Here is a 25,436-nt window from a genome sequence, read left to right on the forward strand (position 1 = left end):
TTGATGACTGCACGACACAAAGCTTTTCGCCTCGTCTGGGCCCATCAACACAGACATTGGATTGTTAATTACTGGAATCATGTCGCCTGGTCTGACGAGTCTCGTTACAAATTTGAACGAGCGGATGAACGTGTGTGGGTATGGAGGCAACCTCATTAATCCTTGGGCCTTGAATGTCAGAAGGGGACTGTTCAAGCTGGTGGAGGCTATGTAACGGTGTGGGGCGTGTGCAGTTGGAGTGATATGGGACCTCTGATACGTCTAGATACGACCCTGACAGGTGACACGTACGTAACCATCCTGTCTGATGACCTCCATCCATTCATGTCCATTGTGAATTCCGAGGGACTTGGGCAATTTAAGCAGGGCAATGCAACACCCAAACGTTCAGAATTGCTACAGAGTGGCTCCAGCAACACTCTTCTGAGTTTAAACATTGTTGTGTCCCTACACATGGACATTACTGAGCATATCTGGAATGCCTCACAATGTGCTGTTCAGAAGAGATCTCCACCCCCTCATACTCTTACGGATTTATGGACATCTGTGCAATTTCCTCCAGCACTACTTCAGACATTGGTCGAGTTCATCCCACGTCGTGTCACGGCACTTCTACGCGTTCCCGGTGGCCCTACACGATATTAGGCAGGTGTACCAGTTTCATTGGCTCCTCAGTGTATAATGCGCTAGTCGCTCGACAACTCATTAGAATATTCGTCAGCAAAGTCCATGTTCGACCAATGGCTATGGCTATCTTTACAATGGCTTTCGTATGCTATACGTTAATGGCATGTCCAGGTTCATCGCTACAGCCACGATCGCATTCGGTTCAAATCCCTCTCCTGTCACCCAGATTTAGGATCTCCTTGATTTCCCTAAATTGTTTCAGTCAAATATTGGTAGGGTTCCTTTGAAAAGGGCATGGCAGATTTGCTTCCCCATCGTTTCGTGATGTTCTCCATCTTTTATGACCGCACTGTCGACAGGACGTTAAAATCTAATCTTTCTTTCTTCTTTCCTATCTTCTGCTAGTATTTCTTTCAACAATAGTTTCCAAAAGTATTACTTAAAAACAGACAATGGGCATTAAAGGACAAGAGACTCAAGTTTAAAAATTAAGATTATTAGATACGAACTATGTAAATAATCAGACCTCCTGACAACGAAGATGTAACAAAAGAAAAAATAACTGAACTTTTATAGCTCAGGAAATAAAATTTAACAAAGCAATTTACAACACTGGATTATAACGAACTACGCTGGTAAACCGATTGGGCAGATTAACCCTTTGACTACCGCCAGGACGTATGTGTCGCACGATAGATTATCAGAAAGCCAACTGTAATTTGTTGCATGTCATTGCTATTTATGGATGTCCCACAGGTAGAGGAAAGCCTGCCAGTGGTTAGTAGAATTTCTATAATTACAGAGTGCACATGTAGCTTGTTCTGTCCTCAAGTTTCATCGTTAACCCTCGTCACCGTATTGTCACACCGAATTACTCTGCATCTGCAGATAGGCAACCCAGTTACCAGATTCGCAAAGCGGGCCTTTGTGCCTTCCCGGACGCATCGTCTTAACGACTTGCACCCACGATTTGACGCTTGCCATATCACAAACGAAACGAATATTGAGCACCTTTAGCGTGAGCTACAATCCTGGAGAAATGGTCTGTCCTCTAATGTGTGTCTCTTCTCGGAATGTAGTTTTTGTATAGTCTTCGTCTGAAATCCTGGAGGTATTTATGAACACTGGTGTACATCCTACCCTCTCCCCTCCCCCAACCCCGCCCTCAAACCCCTTGGAAAACGAAACGGTGGGAAATACTCGTTTCATATTGTTGCTTCTGACTAAGACATTAATTAAAATAACGATACATTAATGTTTTGGAAAAAAAAATTGTAATCATAGAGATAAGACGATGATGGATGCCTGATAGTTGTGACATTATAAAATGAAGTGGAAAAACAGTGATGGGGATGTCTTTCATTTAGCCGTGCTTGGGCAGATTATCTGGTTGATTACTTTTAACGTTCCCCTGTGGATACCTGTTTCATTAAAAGGACGTATGATGTCACGGGAATGAGGAAGAGAAATTTCACACTGCGCATTCTGTGATGTTTTCTACATTCCAGTAACTGGTTTGCAAACATGGTTTCTTGTGATGTCCAATTGTTGAAAAACATTTTTCATATAATGCTAAATGTGCCTTCATTTTCTCGTGTTCCAGTACTATCCTTCGGGATTCCGCGACTTACTGAACTGGCTCGTTAAGGAATACCCTGGTTATCCAATCTTTGTGACAGAAAACGGATTGTCAAATACTGGTGGTCTTAATGACACCGACAGAATCGAGTACTTTACGGTGAGTTACGATTTTTACCTTCGGAAACAGTAAACATTAGTAGTTTACTTCCTTAAAATGAACTCCTTAATGGTTTTAAATATTCATTACAGTCGTACCTGACGGCTCTTCTACAAGCTATCCACGTTGACGGTGTTCCTGTGATTGGCTACACCTGCTGGAGTCTCATGGACGACCTCGAGTGGACGGACGGATTTACGTAAGTCCTTGTGCACGTTCAAGTTTCTTTTCGTTTCCTCTTGATCAAGGCTGAAAAATCGATAAAGCCATTAACTGATCATGGAAATGTGTTCTGAAGTTTTAAGTATTGATGACACAAACATACAAGTTATTAAAACCGTCGCCGAATTTATTATGCCATTTATTAAAGAGAACTTCAGTTTAGTTTTCGTTAGCCATAACACTTCGTTTTGACTGGAAGCAAAACCTGATTCAACGTAAGCAGACTAATAATAACCGGAAATTATTATCCTAATTATTAAAAGTTTTATATCATATTACTCATGAACGCCTACTGGAATATCTGAAGATTTATCACATCTACGATAAATGTCAATCAGGCTTCTAGAAAGCTATTAGGATAGCAGATAAATTGATCAAAGTGGCTCATGAGTTCAAACATCCCACAGATTGACGGGAGAGAGTAATTTATCTCCTTGATTTCAGTGAGGTATCTGGCACCGATGATTTTATTATCCTAATTTTGAAAACGACAGAAACGAGTTTCTCAAACACTGACTTCGGAGGTACAACCAGAAGCACAGAAAGAAACATCAAAAAATCGATTGTGGATTGTCAAAGTACGAATGTGCTCTGAGGGGTCTCTTTGGGTACATTCCTTGCCTCGTTTATTTTCCCTCTTCGTGCTACATAGTCTTTGTTATTACCACTTGCCTCCTGTCCTCGTTGGACAATCCGCTCTCAGGAGTACCCTAGAGTTCAGGATTTTCTCCGTTCATTTTGTCCTTGTGAATGAATGATCTTACCTGTTTTAATATGACTCTCCTCCTGCCGATATCCAGTATTATCGAACTGCCAATAATAAATCACCTAATAAGTCACGTTCGACTTATCACGCATGAATGGTATACTGTGTTCACCATCAATACTCCTACAACACATGGTTCTCAAATTAAACCAACTCTGTGTAACAGTGAATGCTTACCACAAACATGTAACTTCCAGCCACTGCAGTCCACCTTATGAATAATTAGCGTGGATACTATCGGAAAAGTCACAAGCATTCTTTTCTTCATTCAAACTTCTTAGTCACTGGACTCTCCCTCACTTGTTGTCGTGTATCAAATACCTACCAACATTCCGTAATTCCAGCATAAGAACTGGTACTTCCAGCATCTGTCTTGAGCGTAGGCATAGCTCCAAATCTTTCTCCATCTCCCTCTCTCATTACCAAAAGGATATAATATCTCCACAACAAAAATGGAAGTAACACTGATATGTAGATTTATTACACCACCTATCATTAACTAGGACAGAGGTGCTCTCCCAGTGAAGTACTGAGGAGAGACTTGTTCCTCGCTCTTTGAGTACACGTACGAGCGCACACGCTCTTGTTACGTGTCCCCGCTCGAAGAGCGACAACGGAACGGCCCCTCTCCACGCCAGACGTGAAGGGGTATATCTTTCAGTCTCTTCCATTACTCCTTCAGCTCAAGGTGTCAGAAACATCGTCTGCCAATCAGCATTGCTCTTCTAAAACGCGAGAATGACGTTTCGTTTAAGGCTACCAATCCAGAAATCTGTAGTATTGGCGTTTGGCGTTTGCTGTCTCCCTCTGAAAATCTCTGAAACTGCATGCTATATTTGTAAAGAATGCATAGGTTGGGCGCTCCCACACAATGTAGCGGAATTTGCTTTTAAGCCAAACACGGGGTCGTTCCCCCTTTCACTCGGGCAAACGCTGTCCGCTCCACGGGCGGCTGCCGGCCGACGTAGATAGCTCCCTGTGAGCTTCGAATAGTTGAACCACGGTGTGCTTACTTGTTATTTGCATATTGTTTACATGAATTCATACAACATTGACTTTATCTTATCGAGTTTGGGTTCGAACGAAGCGTCTTGATGTGCGGAATATGATTGTGAGGGCGGAATATGTAAGCAATGAAGGTCAGGAGACCATGACTTCTTACAAATGTAGTCACTGATCTTTTCTCTGGGACTGGTGCCATCGCATGTGCAATAAATTACAATTAGCTGAGTGCAGCACAAGCCACAGGCAAAATGTGACCAAGCAGTAAAAAAAAAGACGACCGCCAGTGGTCGAGAACGTGAGCGACATGTCGAAAGTGCAAAGTTGTTGGACATACACATAAGCCAGTGGTAGAATTGCCAGAACCAGGAGACTGTTTCTCCCACGTATGTACACGAAGATTTTGTGGGCCTGCTTGCAGTATCCAAAGAGTATCCGTGTACATTTACGTCTGTTGTTGACAGATACACTCTTTGAGTGGAAGCGACGCCAGGCAGTGGTATATCAGCAGAAACAGCAACAGGAACATTTTTAATGACTGGACTAACGGTTGCGACTGTCTAGCTCATGTCACTACGAATGAAGGGCGAAAATTTGAGTGGAGGCTATTTCTCGAACGCCACCATATGACTAGCCACCTTCTTGCAAGCTACACGGCGGCAAAGCGCGGACGTGTCACTTTAAAAGCCGCGCTTAGGCATGCACCGAGGGAACAGCTGGACCGCCGCTGTTCCACACGCCTTACTGGACCTCCGCACAGCTTTCAGATCAGACATCGATACCGGAAATGGTTTATGGGGGACACTGCACTTCCCGTCGGAGTTTTTTCGGTATAACAGCTGTCAGTTGAACCATGGCTACCGTTTTTATGGAAACAAGTCAAGATGCAAATCTCTAAGCTATGCTCTTCGCGAGCACCCAGCCACGGAAATCAGAAAGTTTTCATCCACAACGACCTTAAAACTTGCTCACATGTGATGCTAAGGATAGATGTAGTACGCCCACCGTTACGACCGCCATAATTTAGACCTTCCTTAAATGCGATGAACATATTCTGCAAATAATGTGCAACGACAAACTACTAACGGTATCGCTGGAAGCCAACACCAGACGGGAAACCTGGGACTCCACATCAACGATTTCAAACCAACTCTCCAGTTGGGCTGGTCAGTCAACCCGTGTCACGCATAAATACCCGCACAGTGTTGGCAGGAGGGGGGGGGGGGGGGTGCGTAGGGCTACATGGGAAGGAAACATCGACTTTGGATAATAATTTAAAGTGCCGACGTTACATTTTCTCTTTGTACTTTTTGACAGTTCTTTGTTTACTTACGTTACATGCGTATTACTGAGTTATTGCCGCATGTTTTACACAGGAATCTTATAAGATGTTGTAGTTCTTATACTAGTGCATATACAGGTACGTGATGCGCAGTACATCAGTTCTTATGTCATACTTCTTTACGAACTTTTTCAAACTATTTGGGTTGTGTGAGTTTTTCGTTAAATGGTTACGCTCATACTTACTACCGTTTGGAACAGAATTTCATTTTTTCTTTCCAGTGAAACCTCTTAAAACGTGGTGTGGAGTCCAATTGTATCTGTTTTTATACCACAGACGCGCTAATAACACTCAAATGAGGGTTCCTCATCATCCGGCTACCACCAAGTTATTCTGTTTTTCTTTCTTTCTTTTTTTTCGTTGTGTTGATTGCTTGGTGGTTCTTGACCGACTGCGTCTCCGTTGTGTGCACACGCGCCCACATTTTACCATACGTCCTTTCCCTCTGGCGCGTCTGCGCCTCTCTAACACAGAGCGACTTTCTCCCTGCTATCCTCGATCTACTGGTACATCATTTTCAGTATACAGGAAACCTAAGCATGGATCCGTAATTTTCTATTCGTAATAGAAGCCAATCCACGTAACTCCCGGCACTTATTAAAAAATCGCGTTTACACTGTCATTTAGAATATTCAGTATACACAAAAGCATCGAGAAAATTATGTTATGTAAAAGTAATCTGTCACTATAAGTAGTGCTAGAATCAGTACACTTGTCTGTCAAAGCCTTACCAGTTTTAAACGTTTGCAGCAAGAAGCTAGGGCTGTACGAGGTGGATTTCGACAGCCCGAACAGAACCAGGACGCCAAGGGCCTCTGCAGCTTTCATGTCGGAGATCTTCGAGACTAAGGAGCTGCCTCAGGAATACTTGCGCTACAGTCTCCCCTGAACTACAACTTATCTTGGTCTGCTCTTTATATGACCTTATGTACTGCAAAATAAAGAACTTTGGCTAAGTCTTAATCATTGACGTTCTTTCCTTGTGTGGTAGCGAATGCAATCCGCAGAATCACAGCAGTTCGTTATTGAGACCTTCATCTGGCAGTGGCATTTCCGTTTTGAGACTATCTGAATTCTGATTCCATGTTGCTCATCCGCACATAGTTCTTAAAATTTTACTACGTGAAATGCTTTAAGATAACGAAATTAGAGTCCATGGGAAACGGAAAGCAGTGGATTACGTCTGTAAAGAAATTAAAATCGATAGTACTAAATTTTCCGTACGTTTACATTTCAAAAATTCCTTAGTAAGCATGAAAACCAGGTAACACATGTAGTAGTAACTGCAAGAAGCTAAACTCCCACATTACTCGTATATACCGTTCTATGTAATGACCTGATACAGGGACAGATGAAGCCTGACGTATTAAAATTCCACTAAGGAATAAAACGTAAAACATATTAAACACGAATGGTACGCCACAGATTTTACCAACAAAGTACGCTGAGAGCGTAAGATAAACTTTTACATTACATTCGTTGTACAAAAATGTTCAAATGAGTAAATTTCTAAGAGACCAAACTGCTGAGGTCATCGGTCCCTAGACTTACACACTGCTTAAACTATCTGATGCTAAGAGCAACACACACACCCATGCCCGAGGGAGGACTCGAACCTCCGACGGCAGGAGCCGCGCAGTCAGTGACGTGGCGCCTCTAACCGCGTTCGTTGTACACTGATTGCACGTGCATTTCAATATAATTCCATTTGCACAGTTTGTAAAATCCACGTAAACATAAGAAACTACACTAAATTGCAAGATTTCAGTAAACTTAGCACTTCGGGGTAATATTCGGAACAACGCTGATGTTCAACAAACGGACAGTGCAGATAAAGACAAGTGAAACACGAGGACTGAACAAAGCTTAACGACTAAGCGAGAAACACATGTAAACTCGTCACTCGGTATATAGAAATCAGCTGCAGCTTTAAGCCCGGTGTCACAACTTTGACATTATGAAAGACGGTGACATTATGAAAAACGGTGCGTAACAAAGGCAATACAACAATCACATGTGCTGTGAAGTGGCGTGAATTGAGGTCGCACATATGTCTCGTCTGCAATGGAAATTCCTTCGAAACAGATTTTACAGCCGACAAAACATTAAATAACAAGTAAATAATATGGAAGAAGGGAAGAAAAAAAGGAAGCTATTTAGAACATTGAAACTACATCAGTAATTAAGTAATCAGGTCCTCATGGAAGGTAAGACCGCTTTGAACGTCACAGTCTACAAATCTCACCAGGTATGTTCTGCAGGCACCAGCAGTTCAAAGTAGCTTTCAAGGAACTGTGAAGTTAGAATACTTCACACACAAAGCACGATAACAGCGATAGCAGTGTCATGTGCTAGAAAGTAAGTCGTAGGAGCAACTGGGTACTAAACACAGAAACATTTGTATCTACCACTGACCCACACTCGCACCGAACTACTCGGCCTGAAATAAGTAAAATGGTTCAAATGGCTCTGAGCACTATGGGACTCAACTGCTGAGGTCATTAGTCCCCTAGAACTGAGAACTAGTTAAACCTAACTAACCTAAGGACATCACAAACATCCATGCCCGAAGCAGGATTCGAACCTGCGACCGTAGCGGTCTTGCGGTTCCAGACTGCAGCGCCTTTAACCGCACGGCCACTTCGGCCGGCTTGAAATAAGTAGCAGAGGATCTGAAATGGCGGGAGTTAAAGTATAACGGCTGCAGAAGAATCGCAAGGTCAGAACAGGTAGAAGGCGGCAGCAAATCCTTTTGGAGCAGAAGCCATTATGTGACATAATATCAGTGATGAGCAAGAGAAAGTGTATGGGTTTACCCTAAAATTCCCGGTATAACGTATCTTGTACCAAGAATCACTGTCGCCGGATAAATTAACCCAAGCGAGCTGTTCGGAATGAACAGGAATAGCTCAAAAAACTTTTAATGCTTGTCCATATCTGATTCCATTAAACGCCATTTTCCTCATTCTTACTGGTTAATGTGTGTTGATCGCCTTCACAGGTGAATGTAAGTCAGTTAAGTCAACCACACCAGAAATACTGCAGTTTAATTATTATGTTATGGTAATAAACATCACTGCCCCCACCCCCCGAGCCATTGACCTTAACGAATTGGGAAGCCTTTCGTGCCTCAACGAAGCAGATAGCCGTACAGTAAGTGCAACCACAACAGATGGGTGTCTGTGGGGAGGTCAGACTAACCCATCGCTCCTGAAGATTAGCAGCCTTTCAATAGTTGCTGGGGACGTACTCAAGATGGTTGACAGATCTGGCCTTGAACCTATGCCATCTGGCCTTGCTGTGTTGGCACTGCGAAAGCAAGCGAAACTACAGCATTTCTTCTTTTACTGAAGGCATGTAGCTCTACCGTATGACTTAATGATGATGTCTTCCTTTAGCGTTAAATATTTCGGAGGGAAAATAACGCCTCATTTGCATCTCTGGACTGGGAATACTCAGGAGAATGTCATCGCGTTAAAACAGGTCGGAGCGTGTAATGTTAGAACCCCCAACTCAATAGGTGCGTTAGAAAATTTAGAACGGGAGGTGGGTAGGTTAGACCTAGTGGGAACTAGTGAAGTGCTGTGCCATGGAGAAGAAGACTTCTGGTCAGGTCAGTACAGGGTTGTCACAAGAAAATTGGTTGTAATGCAGGAGTACTCATAATAGTGAATAACAGAATAAGAACGCGGGAAAGCTACCATGTATAGCATAGTGAACGCATTATCGTAGCCAAGATAGATAAGAAGCCAAGAAGGAATACGGGTTAATGAGAGAACTAGTTCCGTAGATGCAAAAGAGACTGAAAGAACGTATGATTAGATGAAGAAAATTATTAAATAGTTAAGGGTGACGAAAATTTAATTGTAATGGGGGACTGGAAATCGGTAGTGGGGAAGGAAAGAGAAGGAAACATAGGGGGAGAAGACTGTGGAAAAGGAATGACAGGGGATCCTGCCAGCTGGAAATTTGCACAGAGTATAAATTAATCATTACTTACACTTGGTTTAAGAGTCGTGAAAGAAGGCTGTACGCGTGGAAGAGACCAGAAGACACCGGAAGGTTTCTGACTTATTGTACACTAGTTACCAATAAAATTGCTACACCAGGAAGATGACGTGCTACAGACGCGAAATTTAACAGACAGGGAGAAGGTGCTGTGATATGCAAATGATTAGCTTTTCAGAGCATTCACACAAGGTTGGCGCCGGTGGCGACACTTACAACGTGCTGACATGAGGAAAGATTCCAACCGATTTCTATACACAAACAGCAGTTGACCGGCGTTTCCTGGTGAAACGTTGTTGTGATGCCTCGTGTAAGGAAGAAAAATGCGTACCATCACGTTTCCGACTTTGATAAAGGTCGGATTGTAGCCTATCGCGATTGCAGTTTATCGTATCGTGACATTGCTGCTCGCATTGGTCGAGATCCAATGACTGTTAGCAGAATATGGAATCGGTGGGTTCAGGAGGGTAATACGGAACGCCGTGCTGGATCCCAGCGGCCTCGTATCACTAGCAGTCGAGATGACAGGCATCTTATCCGCATGGCTGTAACGGATCGTGAAGCCACGTCTCGATCCCTGAGTCAACAGATGGGGACGTTTGCAAGACAACAACCATCTGCACGAACAGTTCGACGACGTTTGCAACGGTATGGACTATCAGCTCGGATACCATGGCTGCGGTTACCCTTGAAGCTGCATCGCAGACAGGAGCGCCTGCGATGGTGTACTCAACGACAAACCTGGGTGCACGAATGGCAAAACGTCATTTTTTCGGATGAATTCAGGTTTTGTTTATAGCATCATGATGGTCGCATCCGTGTTTGGCGACATCGCGGTGAACGCACATTGGAAGAGTGTATTCGTCTTCGCCATACTGGCGTATCACCCGGCGTGATGGTATGGGGTGCCACTTGTTACACGTCTCGGTCACCTCTTGTTCGCATTGACGGAACTTTCAACAGTGGACGTTACATTTAACATATGTTACGACCCTTGGCTCTACCCTTTATTCGATCCCTGCGAAACCCTACATTTCAGCAGGATAATGCACGACCGCATGTTGCAGATCCTGTACGGGCCTTTCTGGATACAGAAAATGTTCGACTGCTGTCCTGGCCAGCACATTCTCCAGATCTCTCACCAATTGAAAACGTCTGGTCAATGATGGCCGAGCCACTGGCTCGTCACAATACGCCAGTCACTACTCTTGATGAACTGTGGTATCGTGTTGAAGTTGCGTGGGCAGCTGTACCTGTACACACCATCCAAGCTCTGTTTGACTCAATGCCCAGGCGTACCAAGGCCGTTATTACGGCCAGAAGTGGTTGTTCTGGGTACTGATTTCTCAGGATCTATGCACCCAAATTGCGTGAAAATGTAATCACATGTCAGTTCTAGTGTAATATATTTGTCCAATGAATACCCATTTATCATCTGCATTTCTTCTTGGTGTAGCAATTTTAATGGACAGTAGTGTATAATGTTAAAATAGATTTTGAAACCAGGTTTTAAACTCGGCGTTCCAGGCGCATGTGTGAACTCTTTCACTGATTACGAACGGCAGATTAAAAGCAAAGAAGTTGCAGAAAGGTATAGTGATACGGAGTTAGGACTAAGATAAACTGAAGATATTATATTGTTGAGAGTTTTGCGGGACGCATCAGACAACATTGGACTGAAACGGGGTAAAGGAGTACACTGCAAACGAAACAGTAGCTTTAAGAGGAATTAGGAAGGCAACATGACACCACACGGGTAAATAAGCAATGTGTACTAGAAATTGTAACGTTATGTGTGTGTCCATCGACCGAATTTAACTGGATAAGTTCTCCAGAGAATGAAAGACTGAGTGAAATTGGAAAAGTCGTGTGATATGACGTGACCTGTTCTGGCGCAGAGCGCCAAAGATTACTATTGCGATCCGATATACTCAAAGGCGGTCAAAGTTATTTCTTAAGCTCGACCGCGGTGAAACAAAATGTGAGATACAATGTGAAAACTAAATGTGTACTAAATCATATACCAATTTCGTTTTGTCTCTCTGTATGTGTAGACGCGCGTTATTACAGTTCATTGTAATTTACAATTAAAAATATGTAATGTGAATAGTTTCGATGTGAAATGTCTCAATACATCAAGAAGTACGACATATAAAAAAAGCAATGGATATTTGCCTGTTTCTGAGGAGTTGTAATTATTAGCACAAAGGCTGGTTTATGTGGCATTGTCAGCCACGATAATTTGTGAAAAAATGTTTAAAGTAAGTTTCTCTATAGCTTTTTTTTTTTCTTTCGAATAACCCATTTGGAGGGTCCGATGAATCAACTTTGGCTATTCTTCATTGTATTAGATTTCTTCAGTTTCCAAATTTCCTTCATCCTTTTAGAGTGTTGTTCCCTTTCTTCTTGAGTCCACTTTCGTCTAGTTATTTTCTTTCTCTCCTGAAATTCTGCCTTTTGAACTGCCTTTCTGAAATGTGTTCTGTTTTCTATTGTGTCTATTGTAACTCCAGCATTTTCAATGTCCTTTTCAGTCTCTATGAACCATGCTGGCTTGGATTTGTAGCTATTGAGTAATGTGAATATCCGCTTGGTTAGTCTGTTGTTATCCATTCTGAATATATGTCCAAAAAACTGTAGTCTCCTCTTCCTCATTACATCAGTTAGTTTCTCCGTTTTCAGATATAGCTCTCTGTTTGGTCTTAACCTGTATTCAGCATTATCGTTTCTGTTAGCTCCCAGTATTTTCCTTAAAATTCTTCTTTCGACCTTCTCTAGTTTCTCAAGATCTCCATTTCTTATTAGTTTAAGTGTTTCTGCCGCATAGAGAGCTTCAGGTCTGGCCACTGTTTGGTAGTGTCTTAATTTCGTGTTCCAGGACAAGGATTTTTTATTATAAACGTTTTTGGTCATATGAAACACTCTTTCCATTTTGTGCACTCTAGTTTCTATAGCTATCTTTTCTTTGGCATTGCATGTAATCCACTCTCCTAGGTATTTAAAGGAATCTGTTTTGTGTATTGTGTTGTTGTCAACTGCAATATTTTGAGGAGCATCACAGATGTTTGTCATAAACTTTGTTTTTTCATAGGATATTTGTAGTCCTACTTTGGCTGCTTGTTTTTGTAGTTCTCTTATTTGTTCTTGGGCATTGTCTAGTGAATCTGTAATCAATGCCATGTCATCTGCGAAGGCTAAACAGTCGACAGTGATCTTCAAAAAATGGTTCAAATGGCTCTGAGCACTATGGGACTCAACATCTTAGGTCATAAGTCCCCTAGAACTTAGAACTACTTAAACCTAACTAACCTAAGGACATCACACACACCCATGCCCGAGGCAGGATTCGAACCTGCGACCGTAGCAGTCCCGCGGCTCCGGACTGCAGCGACAGAACCGCTAGACCACCGCGGCCGGAGACAGTGATCTTGTTTGGATTTCTCCCTAGTTGAATCCCTTTAGTATTGATGGCCTTCCTCCATTCTCGAACGACCTTCTCCAAGACACAATTGAAAAGCAGAGGTGATAGACCATCTCCCTGTCGAACACCTCGCACAAAACATCAGGTACCATAGTTAACAGCAAAATACTCTCTCCATTTCCACTCATTCAAATTATTTATAATAATATAAAATACCTGTGTAATATAGGAAATACTGAATTTAGCTGATGAAAGGAGGAAAGCAAAAATGCTGCAAATGGAACAGGCAAAAGGGGAATACAGATGTCTAAAAATGAAGTTGGTAAATGGTCAAAATGTCTAAGTAGGAATGTCTGGAGGATAAATACAAGGTTGTAGAAAAAAATGGCTCTGAGCACTATGGGACTCAACTTCTGAGGTCATTAGTCCCCTAGAACTTAGAACTAGTTAAACCTAACTAACCTAAGGACATCACAAACATCCATGCCCGAGGCAGGATTCGAACCTCCGACCGCAGCGGTCTTGCGGTTCCAGACTGCAGCGCCTTTAACCGCACGGCCACTTCGGCCGGCCAAGGTTGTAGAAGCATGTATAAACAGGGGAAAGGTAGATGCCACCAACAGGGGAATAAAAAAGACCTTTGAAGAATGGAGAAACGACAGCTGTGTGAATATGAAAAGTTCAGGTAGCAAGCTAGTGGTAAGCAAAGAAAGTAAAGCGAAAAGGTGGATGCAGCGTATAGAGGGCCAATATATAAAGAAAACAAACTGGAGGACAATGTTATAGATGGAAAGAGGAAGTAGCTGAAAGTGAGATGGGTGATGTGACACTGCGTGGATAATTTGACAGAGCACTGAAAGACCTAATTATAAACTGGGACCAAGTAATAGACAATCTTTCAGAATTAGTAAGATCCATGGGAGAGCAAGTTGTGACAACATTATTCAATCTTGTATGCAAGATATACGAGATCTGGGGAATGCCCTCAGACTCCAGGAAGAATGTAATAATTTCGGTTCCAAAGAACGCAAGTACTCGCAAGTGTGAATACCACCGAACCATCCATTTAACAAGTCATGGCTGCAGATTATTAACAACAATTATTTACAGAAGAATGGAAAACTGAAAGAAGCCGGCCTCAGGGAAGATCGGTTACAGTTCCAGATAAATATAGGAACAAGTGAGGCAATACTGACACTAAAACTCATTGTAGACGAGTTGTCGAAGAGAGGCAGATGTAAGTAGTGAAACAAGGGCGAGGCGGGGGGAGGGTGTTTCTGAATCAATTTGAATGTCAAATTCATATCAAATTAATTATGTAATTTAACTCATTGATCAATTAATTAACCACACCACTTTATGATGCCAAGGGTTTTCTCCAGCCGCCACGTAGGTCTCCCTCAGGCAACTCCGAGTCCCTTCACCACCCTTACACTCCCCTCTCATCCCCTCTCCCTCCCCATTCCCCTGGAAATGGCAGAAAACTAAGATTTTGACGGTAAATGTTGTGTGTTCACCTTGAGGTCCAGAGACCAAATGACCTACTTCACAACACCACCGCCAGAGGGCACTGTTGACATTGTCACATTCCCCCTTCCATCCCTTCCCCATTCCCATCCCCTTCCTATCCTCTACTACCCTCCCCCACTTGGAAACTGGCGGGAAAAGAACCCTGTCTGTGCTGAGCTGCCACACTGGACTGACATAAGTCTAATATTTTGTACGCAGAGGAGCATATTGCTTATTTAAATAATTTGAGTTGCCATTGATCGAGCACTAGATAGTATCTCCAGCAAGTTTCATCAACAATTGCTAGTCGTGGAGTGGATATTTTCGCTATTAGTCCAGCACTGGAGAGTTGCTCCGGCCAGCCCAGCCGATAGTCCTGTATGGGAAGGATAGGTGATGGTTGTTGCTGTTGTTGTACTCTTCAGTCCAGCTCTCCATGCTACTCTATCCTGTGCAAGCTTCTTCATCTCTCAGTACCCACTGCAACCTACATCCTTCTGAATCTGTTTAGTGTATTCATCTCTTGGTCTCCCTCTACGATTTTTACCCTCCACGCTACCCTCCAATACTAAATTGGTGATCCCATGATGCCACAGAATATGTCCTACCGAGCGATCCCTTCTTCTAGTCAAGTTGTGCCACAAATTCCTCTTCTCCCCAATTCTATTCAGTACCTCCTCATTTGTTACGCGATCTACCCATCTAATCTTCCACATTCTTCTGTAGCACCACACTGCAAAAGCTTCTATTCTCTTCTTGTCTAAACTATTTATCGTCCACGTTTCACTTCCATACATGGCTAAACTCCATACAAATACTCTCGGAAACGACTTCCTGACACTTAAATCTATACTCGATGTTAGCAAACTTCTGTTCTTCAGAAACGCTTTCCTTGCCATTGACAGTACATTTTATATCCTCTCTCATTTTTGAGACGTTTTTATTCCTTTTTGCCTGCTTCATTTACTGCATTTCTGTATTTTCTCCTTTCGTCAATTAAATTCAATATCTCTTTTGTTACCCAATGATTTCCAGTAGCCCTTGTGTTTTTACCTACTTGATCGTCTGCTGCCTTCACTATTTCATCTCTCAAAGCTACCCATTCTTCTTCTATTGTATTTCTTTCTCCCATTCTTGTCAATGGTTCCCTAATGCTCTCCCTGAAACACTCTAATATCTCTGGTTCTGTCAGTTTATCCCATCTCCTTAAATTCCCACCTTTCTGCAGTTTCTTCAGTTTTAATCTACAGTTCATAACCAATATATTGTGGTCAGAGTCCACATCTGCCCCCATTCCGTATTCACCTACTACGTTTTCTTCTCTTCCTTTTCCTACTATCGAATTCCAGTCACCTACGACTATTAAATTTTCGTCTCCCTTCACTATCTGAATAAGTTCTTTTATATCATACATTTCATCAATCTCTTAGTCATCTGCGGAGTTAGTTGGCATATAAACTTGTACTACTGTGGTTGGCGTGGGCTTCGTATCTATCTTGGCCACAATAATGCGTTCACTACGCTGTTTGTAGTATTTTACCCACATTCCTATTTTTTTATTCATTATTAAACCTACTCCTGCATTACACCTATTTGATTTTGTATTTATGACCCTGTATTCACCTGATCGGAAGTCTTGTTCCTCCTGCCACCGAACTTCACTAATTCCCACTATATCTAACTTTAATCTATCCATTTCACTTTTTAAATTTTCTAACCTACCTACCCGATTAAGAGACCTGACATTCCACGCTCCGATCCGTGGAATGCCAGATTTGTTTCTCCTGATCACAATGTCCTCCTGAGTAGTCCCCACCTGGAGATCCGAATGGGGGACTATTTTACCTCCGGACTATTTTACCCAAGGGGACACCATCATCATTTAACGATCAAGGGCAGGGGCAGGTATGGTTCAAAATGGTTCAAATGGCTCTAAGCAGTATTGGACTTAACATCTGTGGTCATCAGTCCCCTAGAACTTAGAACTACTTAAACCTAACTAACCTAAGGACATCACACACATCCATGCCCGAGGCAGGATTCGAACCTGCAACCGCAGTGGTCGCGCAGTTCCAGACTGAAGCGCCTAGAACCGCACGGTCACACCTGCCGGCGGGCAGGTATGCACTCAGGGGCAAACCTATTGTTCTTCTTTGATTGACAGGTACTTAACCTGTTGTTCTCCTTTGATTGACAGGTACTTAACCTATTGTTCTGTTAAGTGGTTTTACATATCACCCCCATTTCTTTAAATTATTGTACTGCCTTTAATATTAAATTAAGTAATTAGTTATGTCCTCCCACCATTTTATGGTACACTTTTCGAATTTCACATGCTTCTTTGTCACCCTCCCCATTAAACTACTGTAGTGTATTTACACAAAAATGATGCAGATTACCCTATTGTTCTGCACTTAACCTGCCATTCTGCTCCATTTCACCCACTCACGCACCCCCTCCCCCCCAACTATTGTCCTGCTAACACCAAGTTGATACAAAAAATTCATGCAAATTAATTAAATCGCTATTTTTCATATGTATGGGGTAGTTTTTCTTAATTCGCAGCATCCTATTGGTCGGTGAAATCGATGGAATACAGTTAACAAAAGACGCTAAAAAAACACATCCCACCACTCGACGTCCGACGCCGCCCCTTCCCCCACTGCAGAAGCCGCCGCCACCACTGTGCCCGCCCTCGACCCCAGCTCGGCCACCTCCACAACAGCATCGCTCTGGCGTCCATAGACCGCCCTCCCTCAGGCTAGCGGGTTAGGGCTGCAGCAACCAGGCTGCTCGCAGTGACCCGATTCTGGAGCGTCTCCTCCTCTGCCGTCACGTCCTCGCCAAACACGTGAGGTACAGCACACACCCGTGTCCACCTCGACACAGAACTTCAAGGCACGCTCACCGATCCCATATGCGAAACGCCTCCAGGCAGCATGTGTGTTTACCGTTTCTGTCACTATACCTATGGATACTGATGTCACAGACCGCACTATAGAAACCTGTTCCAGAATAGCACAGGCTTCTTTCTCCCTAGCGATCCTAACAGAACATACAAGATACCCCAGCGTGACTGACACCTCGCCGCGAAACGTTCGTGTGGTGACTCACCATCTAAATGGTTCTCAATGTTATTCTGACATCACATGGCTATGTAAAAAAATAAGAACCGATTCGACCTCTCGGACATTGCATAGTGTCCCAGAAATAGTTAATGCTCTCTTTCTTGGTGTCTTGGCTTGTATGCACGGAAATTCTTGCCCTAACAGAACATGTTTACGAAAATAGCGCGGAATAACGCCGAATGCATTCTTCCTCATGGTCCTACTGTGGCATCCCGCCCATCACGTGTTACTCTTCCTGCTTTCAACATACACAAACGTTCTCACTGCCAAAAGTCTGTGCACGCTCTCGAAAACTCTGTTACTCATAAAAGCATTCTTGTTGTTTGGAAAGAGAGCACTTTCTAAGCACAGATGGGGGTGATTCAGAACAATTGCCACAAACAGAATTCGAAGCACTGTCATACAGAAAAGAAAAAAAATTGCCAGAATTTTCGGTATCCTACAGCTACAAGTCAGGAAATGTACTAATGCCACAGTGGTGGATGAGTGACGGCATCCCTGCCAGGGATGGATGGTCTGCTTCAACCTGTCTTTTGAATAGAGCATTACGATTGTATTTTGTACAGATCATCATATTGCACCGCCAATTAAACCCTGCAATGTGCCCCACATACAGTCAAATACAGAAAGACTCTCACTCAATTACACTGCTAGCCCACTGAGGACATGAGCTTGAATATTAGAGAGTGAAACCAATCTCTAACCCAGCAATGTATCACCATGTACCATCTCGATGTAGTAAACATACAAAATCGCTCCTTTTACATCATTCGTACATATGCCACAAAGACAGACAGCATCATATACACTCCTCGCAGCACTAGATATCCCCCTGCGAAGTCGGTGGTCATCCAGACCCGGAGGGTGACCAGAGAGTGCCCTCAGCGGACAGAAGTCACTCTCAGAACTGTTCTACAAATTCGGGCTCGGTTCCCCTCCCTCCCTCCCCCCAGCACAAACACGTTACTTTTTCTGGTCCGGACATGCTTCCTTCCTTGCTTGCTTTTCTACAGCCTTTCCAGACTCTGGGATTACAAGAAAAATATATTTTCGTATGGTTCGACACAGCTGCAACCTACAGATCTCTTGTGCAACATAATTCTCAATACATAGACTGAAAGTTATATCTCTACAAACCCGAACCTTTAGCGAGGTGGAGTGTGCTGTAGATCACTGACTAACTAGAAACTTGTCCCTCCTGCGAAGACATTTACGTGAGAACTCGAAACAAATAGAGGAAACTGATATCTCCAATCGCGAATACCGACGTCGGTGATGTAGCAGATTCCAAATCATCCCTATAATTTGTAAGGTCAGTTAAGGTGTTTCTCATATCTAGAGAACCAGCAAACTTGTTTTTCACCTGCTAGATGCACACACCACAATCGATCTTCTCTCAACTAAATAATGGCGCGAAATGTACAGAAGCAGTCAACCGAACAATCTATATGGGAGCGAATAACGTTCATCGCAGACGCACCTCCATATTCAATCTTCTCAAATTTCCACTCGATCACGAAAGCTATGCAACACATGTGAGACCTGAGTTTCTCCTGGCGTATACAACTTTCAAATAACTTCCGGGAATTCAGCCAGGTAACACTTTCAGCGACCGCCGATATTTCGGCGGGAGAACACCCCGCCATTTTCAAGGCAAACTGCAACGGACAGGCGACGTACATGCAAATTTAATACCTCGGTTCTCGGACCCAAGCAGGAAAGATAACACACACACACTGAACACTAGTGCCACCAAAGATGGCCAAAGTCAGAGCTATCGATAGTGAGACTATGAATTCGCAGGTGAGGTAGCATTGAGTCTGTCCCTCTGTTTCTTGACAAGGGAGAGAGCCGGATTCCAAACAGAGTTTAAACAGAAACCTCCATCCCTGTTAACGAGGTTGCTCGCTAATTTAATCTCAACTGCCTCCCGAATCACACTGTCCCAATAGCTGGACGTGCATGCCAATATCTCGGTGTTATTATATAACATGGAGTGACCAGTATCCAAGCAATGTTCGGCAATAGCAGATCTATTTGGCTGCTGTAATCGTGTGTGCCGTTTATGCTCAGTACATCTGTCCTCCACGGTCCTGATAGTTTGACCAATATATGCCATGCCGCAGCTACAAGGGACACGATATACACCCGCCTTACGCAGTCCAAGATCATCCTTAACGGAACTCAAAAGTGCTCTAATTTTAGATGGAGGTCGGAAAACACATTTCACATCGTATTTCCGTAAAATACGACCGATCTTATTGGACGTGTTTCCTACGTAAGGCAAGAAGGCAGTAGACTTAGGTGTTGACTCAGAATTATCATCAATCACCTGATGTACAGTTGGTCGATAGCGCAACGCACGTTCAATCTGTCTATCACTGTAACCATTTTGACGAAATGTAACTTCAAGATGGGACAGCTCAGCTGGCAAAGTCTCAGCGTCAGAAACGATATGTGCCCTGTGTACCAAGGTACGAAGTACCCCTTCACGCTGAGCCGAATGGTGACAACTATTAGCTTGTAAGTACAAGTCGGTGTGAGTACGTTTCCTGTAGACTGCATGTCCCAATGATCCATCATCCTTCCTCCTAACCAACACGTCGAGAAAGGGAAGGCAACCATCCTTTTCCACCTCCATCGTGAAACGAATGTTCGGGTGGATCGAGTTCAGATGTTCTAGAAAGACATTCAAATTCTTCCTACCGTGAGGCCAAACAACGAAGGTATCGTCAACGTATCTATAGAAACAGGCGGGTTTTAAAGGCGCCGACTCCAATGCACGTTCCTCGAAGTCTTCCATAAACAAATTTGCGATCACAGGAGACAACGGACTACCCATCGCAACTCCATCTGTCTGCTCGTAATACTGGTCATTAAATAAAAAGTAATTGGATGTCAACACATGCCTAAAGAGATTAGTTAAATCAGCACCAAACCTGGCTTCAATTAACCGCAACGAATCAGACAGAGGAACACGAGTGAAGAGAGAGACCACATCGAAACTCACTAAAATATCAGAGTCATTCAGCCTCAGTCCCTCCAAACGACGTAAAAAATCAGCTGAGTTCCTGATATGATGTTCACACCGTCCTACTTGTGGACTCAACAGAGATGCAAGATGCTTGGTTACACGATATGTCGGGGCGCCGATGTTACTCACTATAGGACGGAAAGGAACCCCTTCCTTATGAACCTTTGGAAGGCCATATAACCTAGGGGGAACCGCACTATAGGTGTTAAGCCTCTTGATTGTGTCCTGCGACAAACCACTTTTCTTCAGGAGGCTGTTGGTCTTTCTCTCAACACTTTTCGTGGGGTCAGCATCGATTCTGCGATACGTTGAATCAGATAGTAAACGTTGCATCTTTTGTACATAATCATGTTTATTTAAAACAACGGTGGCATTGCCCTTGTCAGCAGGTAAAATAACAATACTGGGATCAACCTTGAGAGAGCGTAAAGCAGCCCTCTCTGCTGCTGTTACATTACTCTTGGGTGGACGAGCCCTAGTCAAAACACGGCATGCCTCCCTCCTAACTTCCTCTGCAGCGTCAGGAGGTAGTTTACAAACTGCCTGTTCAATTGAACTAATAAAATCAACTACCGGCAAATTCTTCGGAGTGGGTGCAAAATTTAATCCTTTCCCTAGCACGGATAAGGTTGCGTCGTCAAAAGATTTCTCTGTGAGATTTATCACAGAACGTCGAGATATAACATCCGACTCCGCGCGATGAAAACGTTCAAACTTTGCCAAATGCCGGGCAGTAACGGAGTTGTACTCCCAGTCAGCTTGGGTCCATGAGGCACCGTCCAACCAATCCCAAGTGAAATCAGACATTTCAGATGCAACCATTAAATGAAAACGATACAATTCTTTGGAAACAGAATCCAAACGTCGACGAGTAAAACGAATCCTTTCGCGAACAAGAGCCAAGCCAGCACGTTGCTTAATTCGGTTGGCGGCAGGAGAATTAATATGGTGCACAACCTTAGCAAATGTTGGGACATGATTTTCATCACGACACCTCAATAAAAACGACAAAGCACATTGCAGTCTAACTCGACAGCTACGAAGTTTATCCAACTTACGTAAACACCGATACATTTCCTCCCCGTAGAGGTAAACAATGTGAGACCTGAGTTTCTCCTGGCGTATACAACTTTCAAATAACTTCCGGGAATTCAGCCAGGTAACACTTTCAGCGACCGCCGATATTTCGGCGGGAGAACACCCCGCCATTTTCAAGGCAAACTGCAACGGACAGGCGACGTACATGCAAATTTAATACCTCGGTTCTCGGACCCAAGCAGGAAAGATAACACACACACACACTGAACACTAGTGCCACCAAAGATGGCCAAAGTCAGAGCTATCGATAGTGAGACTATGAATTCGCAGGTGAGGTAGCATTGAGTCTGTCCCTCTGTTTCTTGACAAGGGAGAGAGCCGGATTCCAAACAGAGTTTAAACAGAAACCTCCATCCCTGTTAACGAGGTTGTTCGCTAATTTAATCTCAACTGCCTCCCGAATCACACTGTCCCAATAGCTGGACGTGCATGCCAATATCTCGGTGTTATTATATAACATGGAGTGACCAGTATCCAAGCAATGTTCGGCAATAGCAGATCTATTTGGCTGCTGTAATCGTGTGTGCCGTTTATGCTCAGTACATCTGTCCTCCACGGTCCTGATAGTTTGACCAATATATGCCATGCCGCAGCTACAAGGGACACGATATACACCCGCCTTACGCAGTCCAAGATCATCCTTAACGGAACTCAAAAGTGCTCTAATTTTAGATGGAGGTCGGAAAACACATTTCACATCGTATTTCCGTAAAATACGACCGATCTTATTGGACGTGTTTCCTACGTAAGGCAAGAAGGCAGTAGACTTAGGTGTTGACTCAGAATTATCATCAATCACCTGATGTACAGTTGGTCGATAGCGCAACGCACGTTCAATCTGTCTATCACTGTAACCATTTTGACGAAATGTAACTTCAAGATGGGACAGCTCAGCTGGCAAAGTCTCAGCGTCAGAAACGATATGTGCCCTGTGTACCAAGGTACGAAGTACCCCTTCACGCTGAGCCGAATGGTGACAACTATTAGCTTGTAAGTACAAGTCGGTGTGAGTACGTTTCCTGTAGACTGCATGTCCCAATGATCCATCATCCTTCCTCCTAACCAACACGTCGAGAAAGGGAAGGCAACCATCCTTTTCCACCTCCATCGTGAAACGAATGTTCGGGTGGATCGAGTTCAGATGTTCTAGAAAGACATTCAAATTCTTCCTACCGTGAGGCCAAACAACGAAGGTATCGTCAACGTATCTATAGAAACAGGCGGGTTTTAAAGGCGCCGACTCCAATGCACGTTCCTCGAAGTCTTCCATAAACAAATTTGCGATCACAGGAGACAACGGACTACCCATCGCAACTCCATCTGTCTGCTCGTAATACTGGTCATTAAATAAAAAGTAATTGGATGTCAACACATGCCTAAAGAGATTAGTTAAATCAGCACCAAACCTGGCTTCAATTAACCGCAACGAATCAGACAGAGGAACACGAGTGAAGAGAGAGACCACATCGAAACTCACTAAAATATCAGAGTCATTCAGCCTCAGTCCCTCCAAACGACGTAAAAAATCAGCTGAGTTCCTGATATGATGTTCACACCGTCCTACTTGTGGACTCAACAGAGATGCAAGATGCTTGGATACACTGTCCCAACAGCTGGACGTGCATGCCAATATCTCGGTGTTATTATATAACATGGAGTGACCAGTATCCAAGCAATGTTCGGCAATAGCAGATCTATTTGGCTGCTGTAATCGTGTGTGCCGTTTATGCTCAGTACATCTGTCCTCCACGGTCCTGATAGTTTGACCAATATATGCCATGCCGCAGCTACAAGGGACACGATATACACCCGCCTTACGCAGTCCAAGATCATCCTTAACGGAACTCAAAAGTGCTCTAATTTTAGATGGAGGTCGGAAAACACATTTCACATCGTATTTCCGTAAAATACGACCGATCTTATTGGACGTGTTTCCTACGTAAGGCAAGAAGGCAGTAGACTTAGGTGTTGACTCAGAATTATCATCAATCACCTGATGTACAGTTGGTCGATAGCGCAACGCACGTTCAATCTGTCTATCACTGTAACCATTTTGACGAAATGTAGCTTCAAGATGGGACAGCTCAGCTGGCAAAGTTTACTATCTGATTCAACGTATCGCAGAATCGATGCTGACCCCACGAAAAGTGTTGAGAGAAAGACCAACAGCCTCCTGAAGAAAAGTGGTTTGTCGCAGGACACAATCAAGAGGCTTAACACCTATAGTGCGGTTCCCCCTAGGTTATATGGCCTTCCAAAGGTTCATAAGGAAGGGGTTCCTTTCCGTCCTATAGTGAGTAACATCGGCGCCCCGACATATCGTGTATCCAAGCATCTTGCATCTCTGTTGAGTCCACAAGTAGGACTGTGTGAACATCATATCAGGAACTCAGCTGATTTTTTACGTCGTTTGGAGGGACTGAGGCTGAATGACTCTGATATTTTAGTGAGTTTCGATGTGGTCTCTCTCTTCACTCGTGTTCCTCTGTCTGATTCGTTGCGGTTAATTGAAGCCAGGTTTGGTGCTGATTTAACTAATCTCTTTAGGCATGTGTTGACATCCACTTACTTTTTATTTAATGACCAGTATTACGAGCAGACAGATGGAGTTGCGATGGGTAGTCCGTTGTCTCCTGTGATCGCAAATTTGTTTATGGAAGACTTCGAGGAACGTGCATTGGAGTCGGCGCCTTTAAAACCCGCCTGTTTCTATAGATACGTTGATGATACCTTCTTTGTTTGGCCTCACGGTAGGGAGAATTTGAATGTCTTTCTAGAACATCTGAACTCGATCCACCCGAACATTCGTTTTACGATGGAGGTGGAAAAGGATGGTTGCCTTCCCTTTCTCGACGTGTTGGTTAGGAGGAAGGATGATGGATCATTGGGACATGCAGTCTACAGGAAACGTACTCACACCGACTTGTACTTACAAGCTAATAGTTGTCACCATTCGGCTCAGCGTGAAGGGGTACTTCGTACCTTGGTACACAGGGCACATATCGTTTCTGACGCTGAGACTTTGCCAGCTGAGCTGTCCCATCTTGAAGTTACATTTCGTCAAAATGGTTACAGTGATAGACAGATTGAACGTGCGTTGCGCTATCGACCAACTGTACATCAGGTGATTGATGATAATTCTGAGTCAACACCTAAGTCTACTGCCTTCTTGCCTTACGTAGGAAACACGTCCAATAAGATCGGTCGTATTTTACGGAAATACGATGTGAAATGTGTTTTCCGACCTCCATCTAAAATTAGAGCACTTTTGAGTTCCGTTAAGGATGATCTTGGACTGCGTAAGGCGGGTGTATATCGTGTCCCTTGTAGCTGCGGCATGGCATATATTGGTCAAACTATCAGGACCGTGGAGGACAGATGTACTGAGCATAAACGGCACACACGATTACAGCAGCCAAATAGATCTGCTATTGCCGAACATTGCTTGGATACTGGTCACTCCATGTTATATAATAACACCGAGATATTGGCATGCACGTCCAGCTATTGGGACAGTGTGATTCGGGAGGCAGTTGAGATT

At 43.6% G+C, this 25,436-nt stretch overlaps 1 protein-coding gene across 1 annotated transcript in view; it reads left to right on the plus strand.

Moving 5' to 3' along the window:
• LOC124805389 (myrosinase 1-like) overlaps positions 1 to 6,586 on the plus strand; it is a 47,296-nt gene extending 40,710 nt beyond the window's left edge. Inside the window, exons 9-11 of the mRNA XM_047265951.1 lie at positions 2,231 to 2,365; positions 2,458 to 2,564; positions 6,448 to 6,586. Of these exons, the coding sequence (XP_047121907.1) occupies positions 2,231 to 2,365; positions 2,458 to 2,564; positions 6,448 to 6,586 (381 nt within the window). The remainder of the gene's footprint in view (positions 1 to 2,230; positions 2,366 to 2,457; positions 2,565 to 6,447) is intronic.
• Positions 6,587 to 25,436: the final 18,850 nt, after the last annotated feature.

Source organism: Schistocerca piceifrons, chromosome 7, assembly GCF_021461385.2.
Source record: "Schistocerca piceifrons isolate TAMUIC-IGC-003096 chromosome 7, iqSchPice1.1, whole genome shotgun sequence".
In the NCBI taxonomy this organism is placed as follows: domain Eukaryota; kingdom Metazoa; phylum Arthropoda; class Insecta; order Orthoptera; family Acrididae; genus Schistocerca; species Schistocerca piceifrons.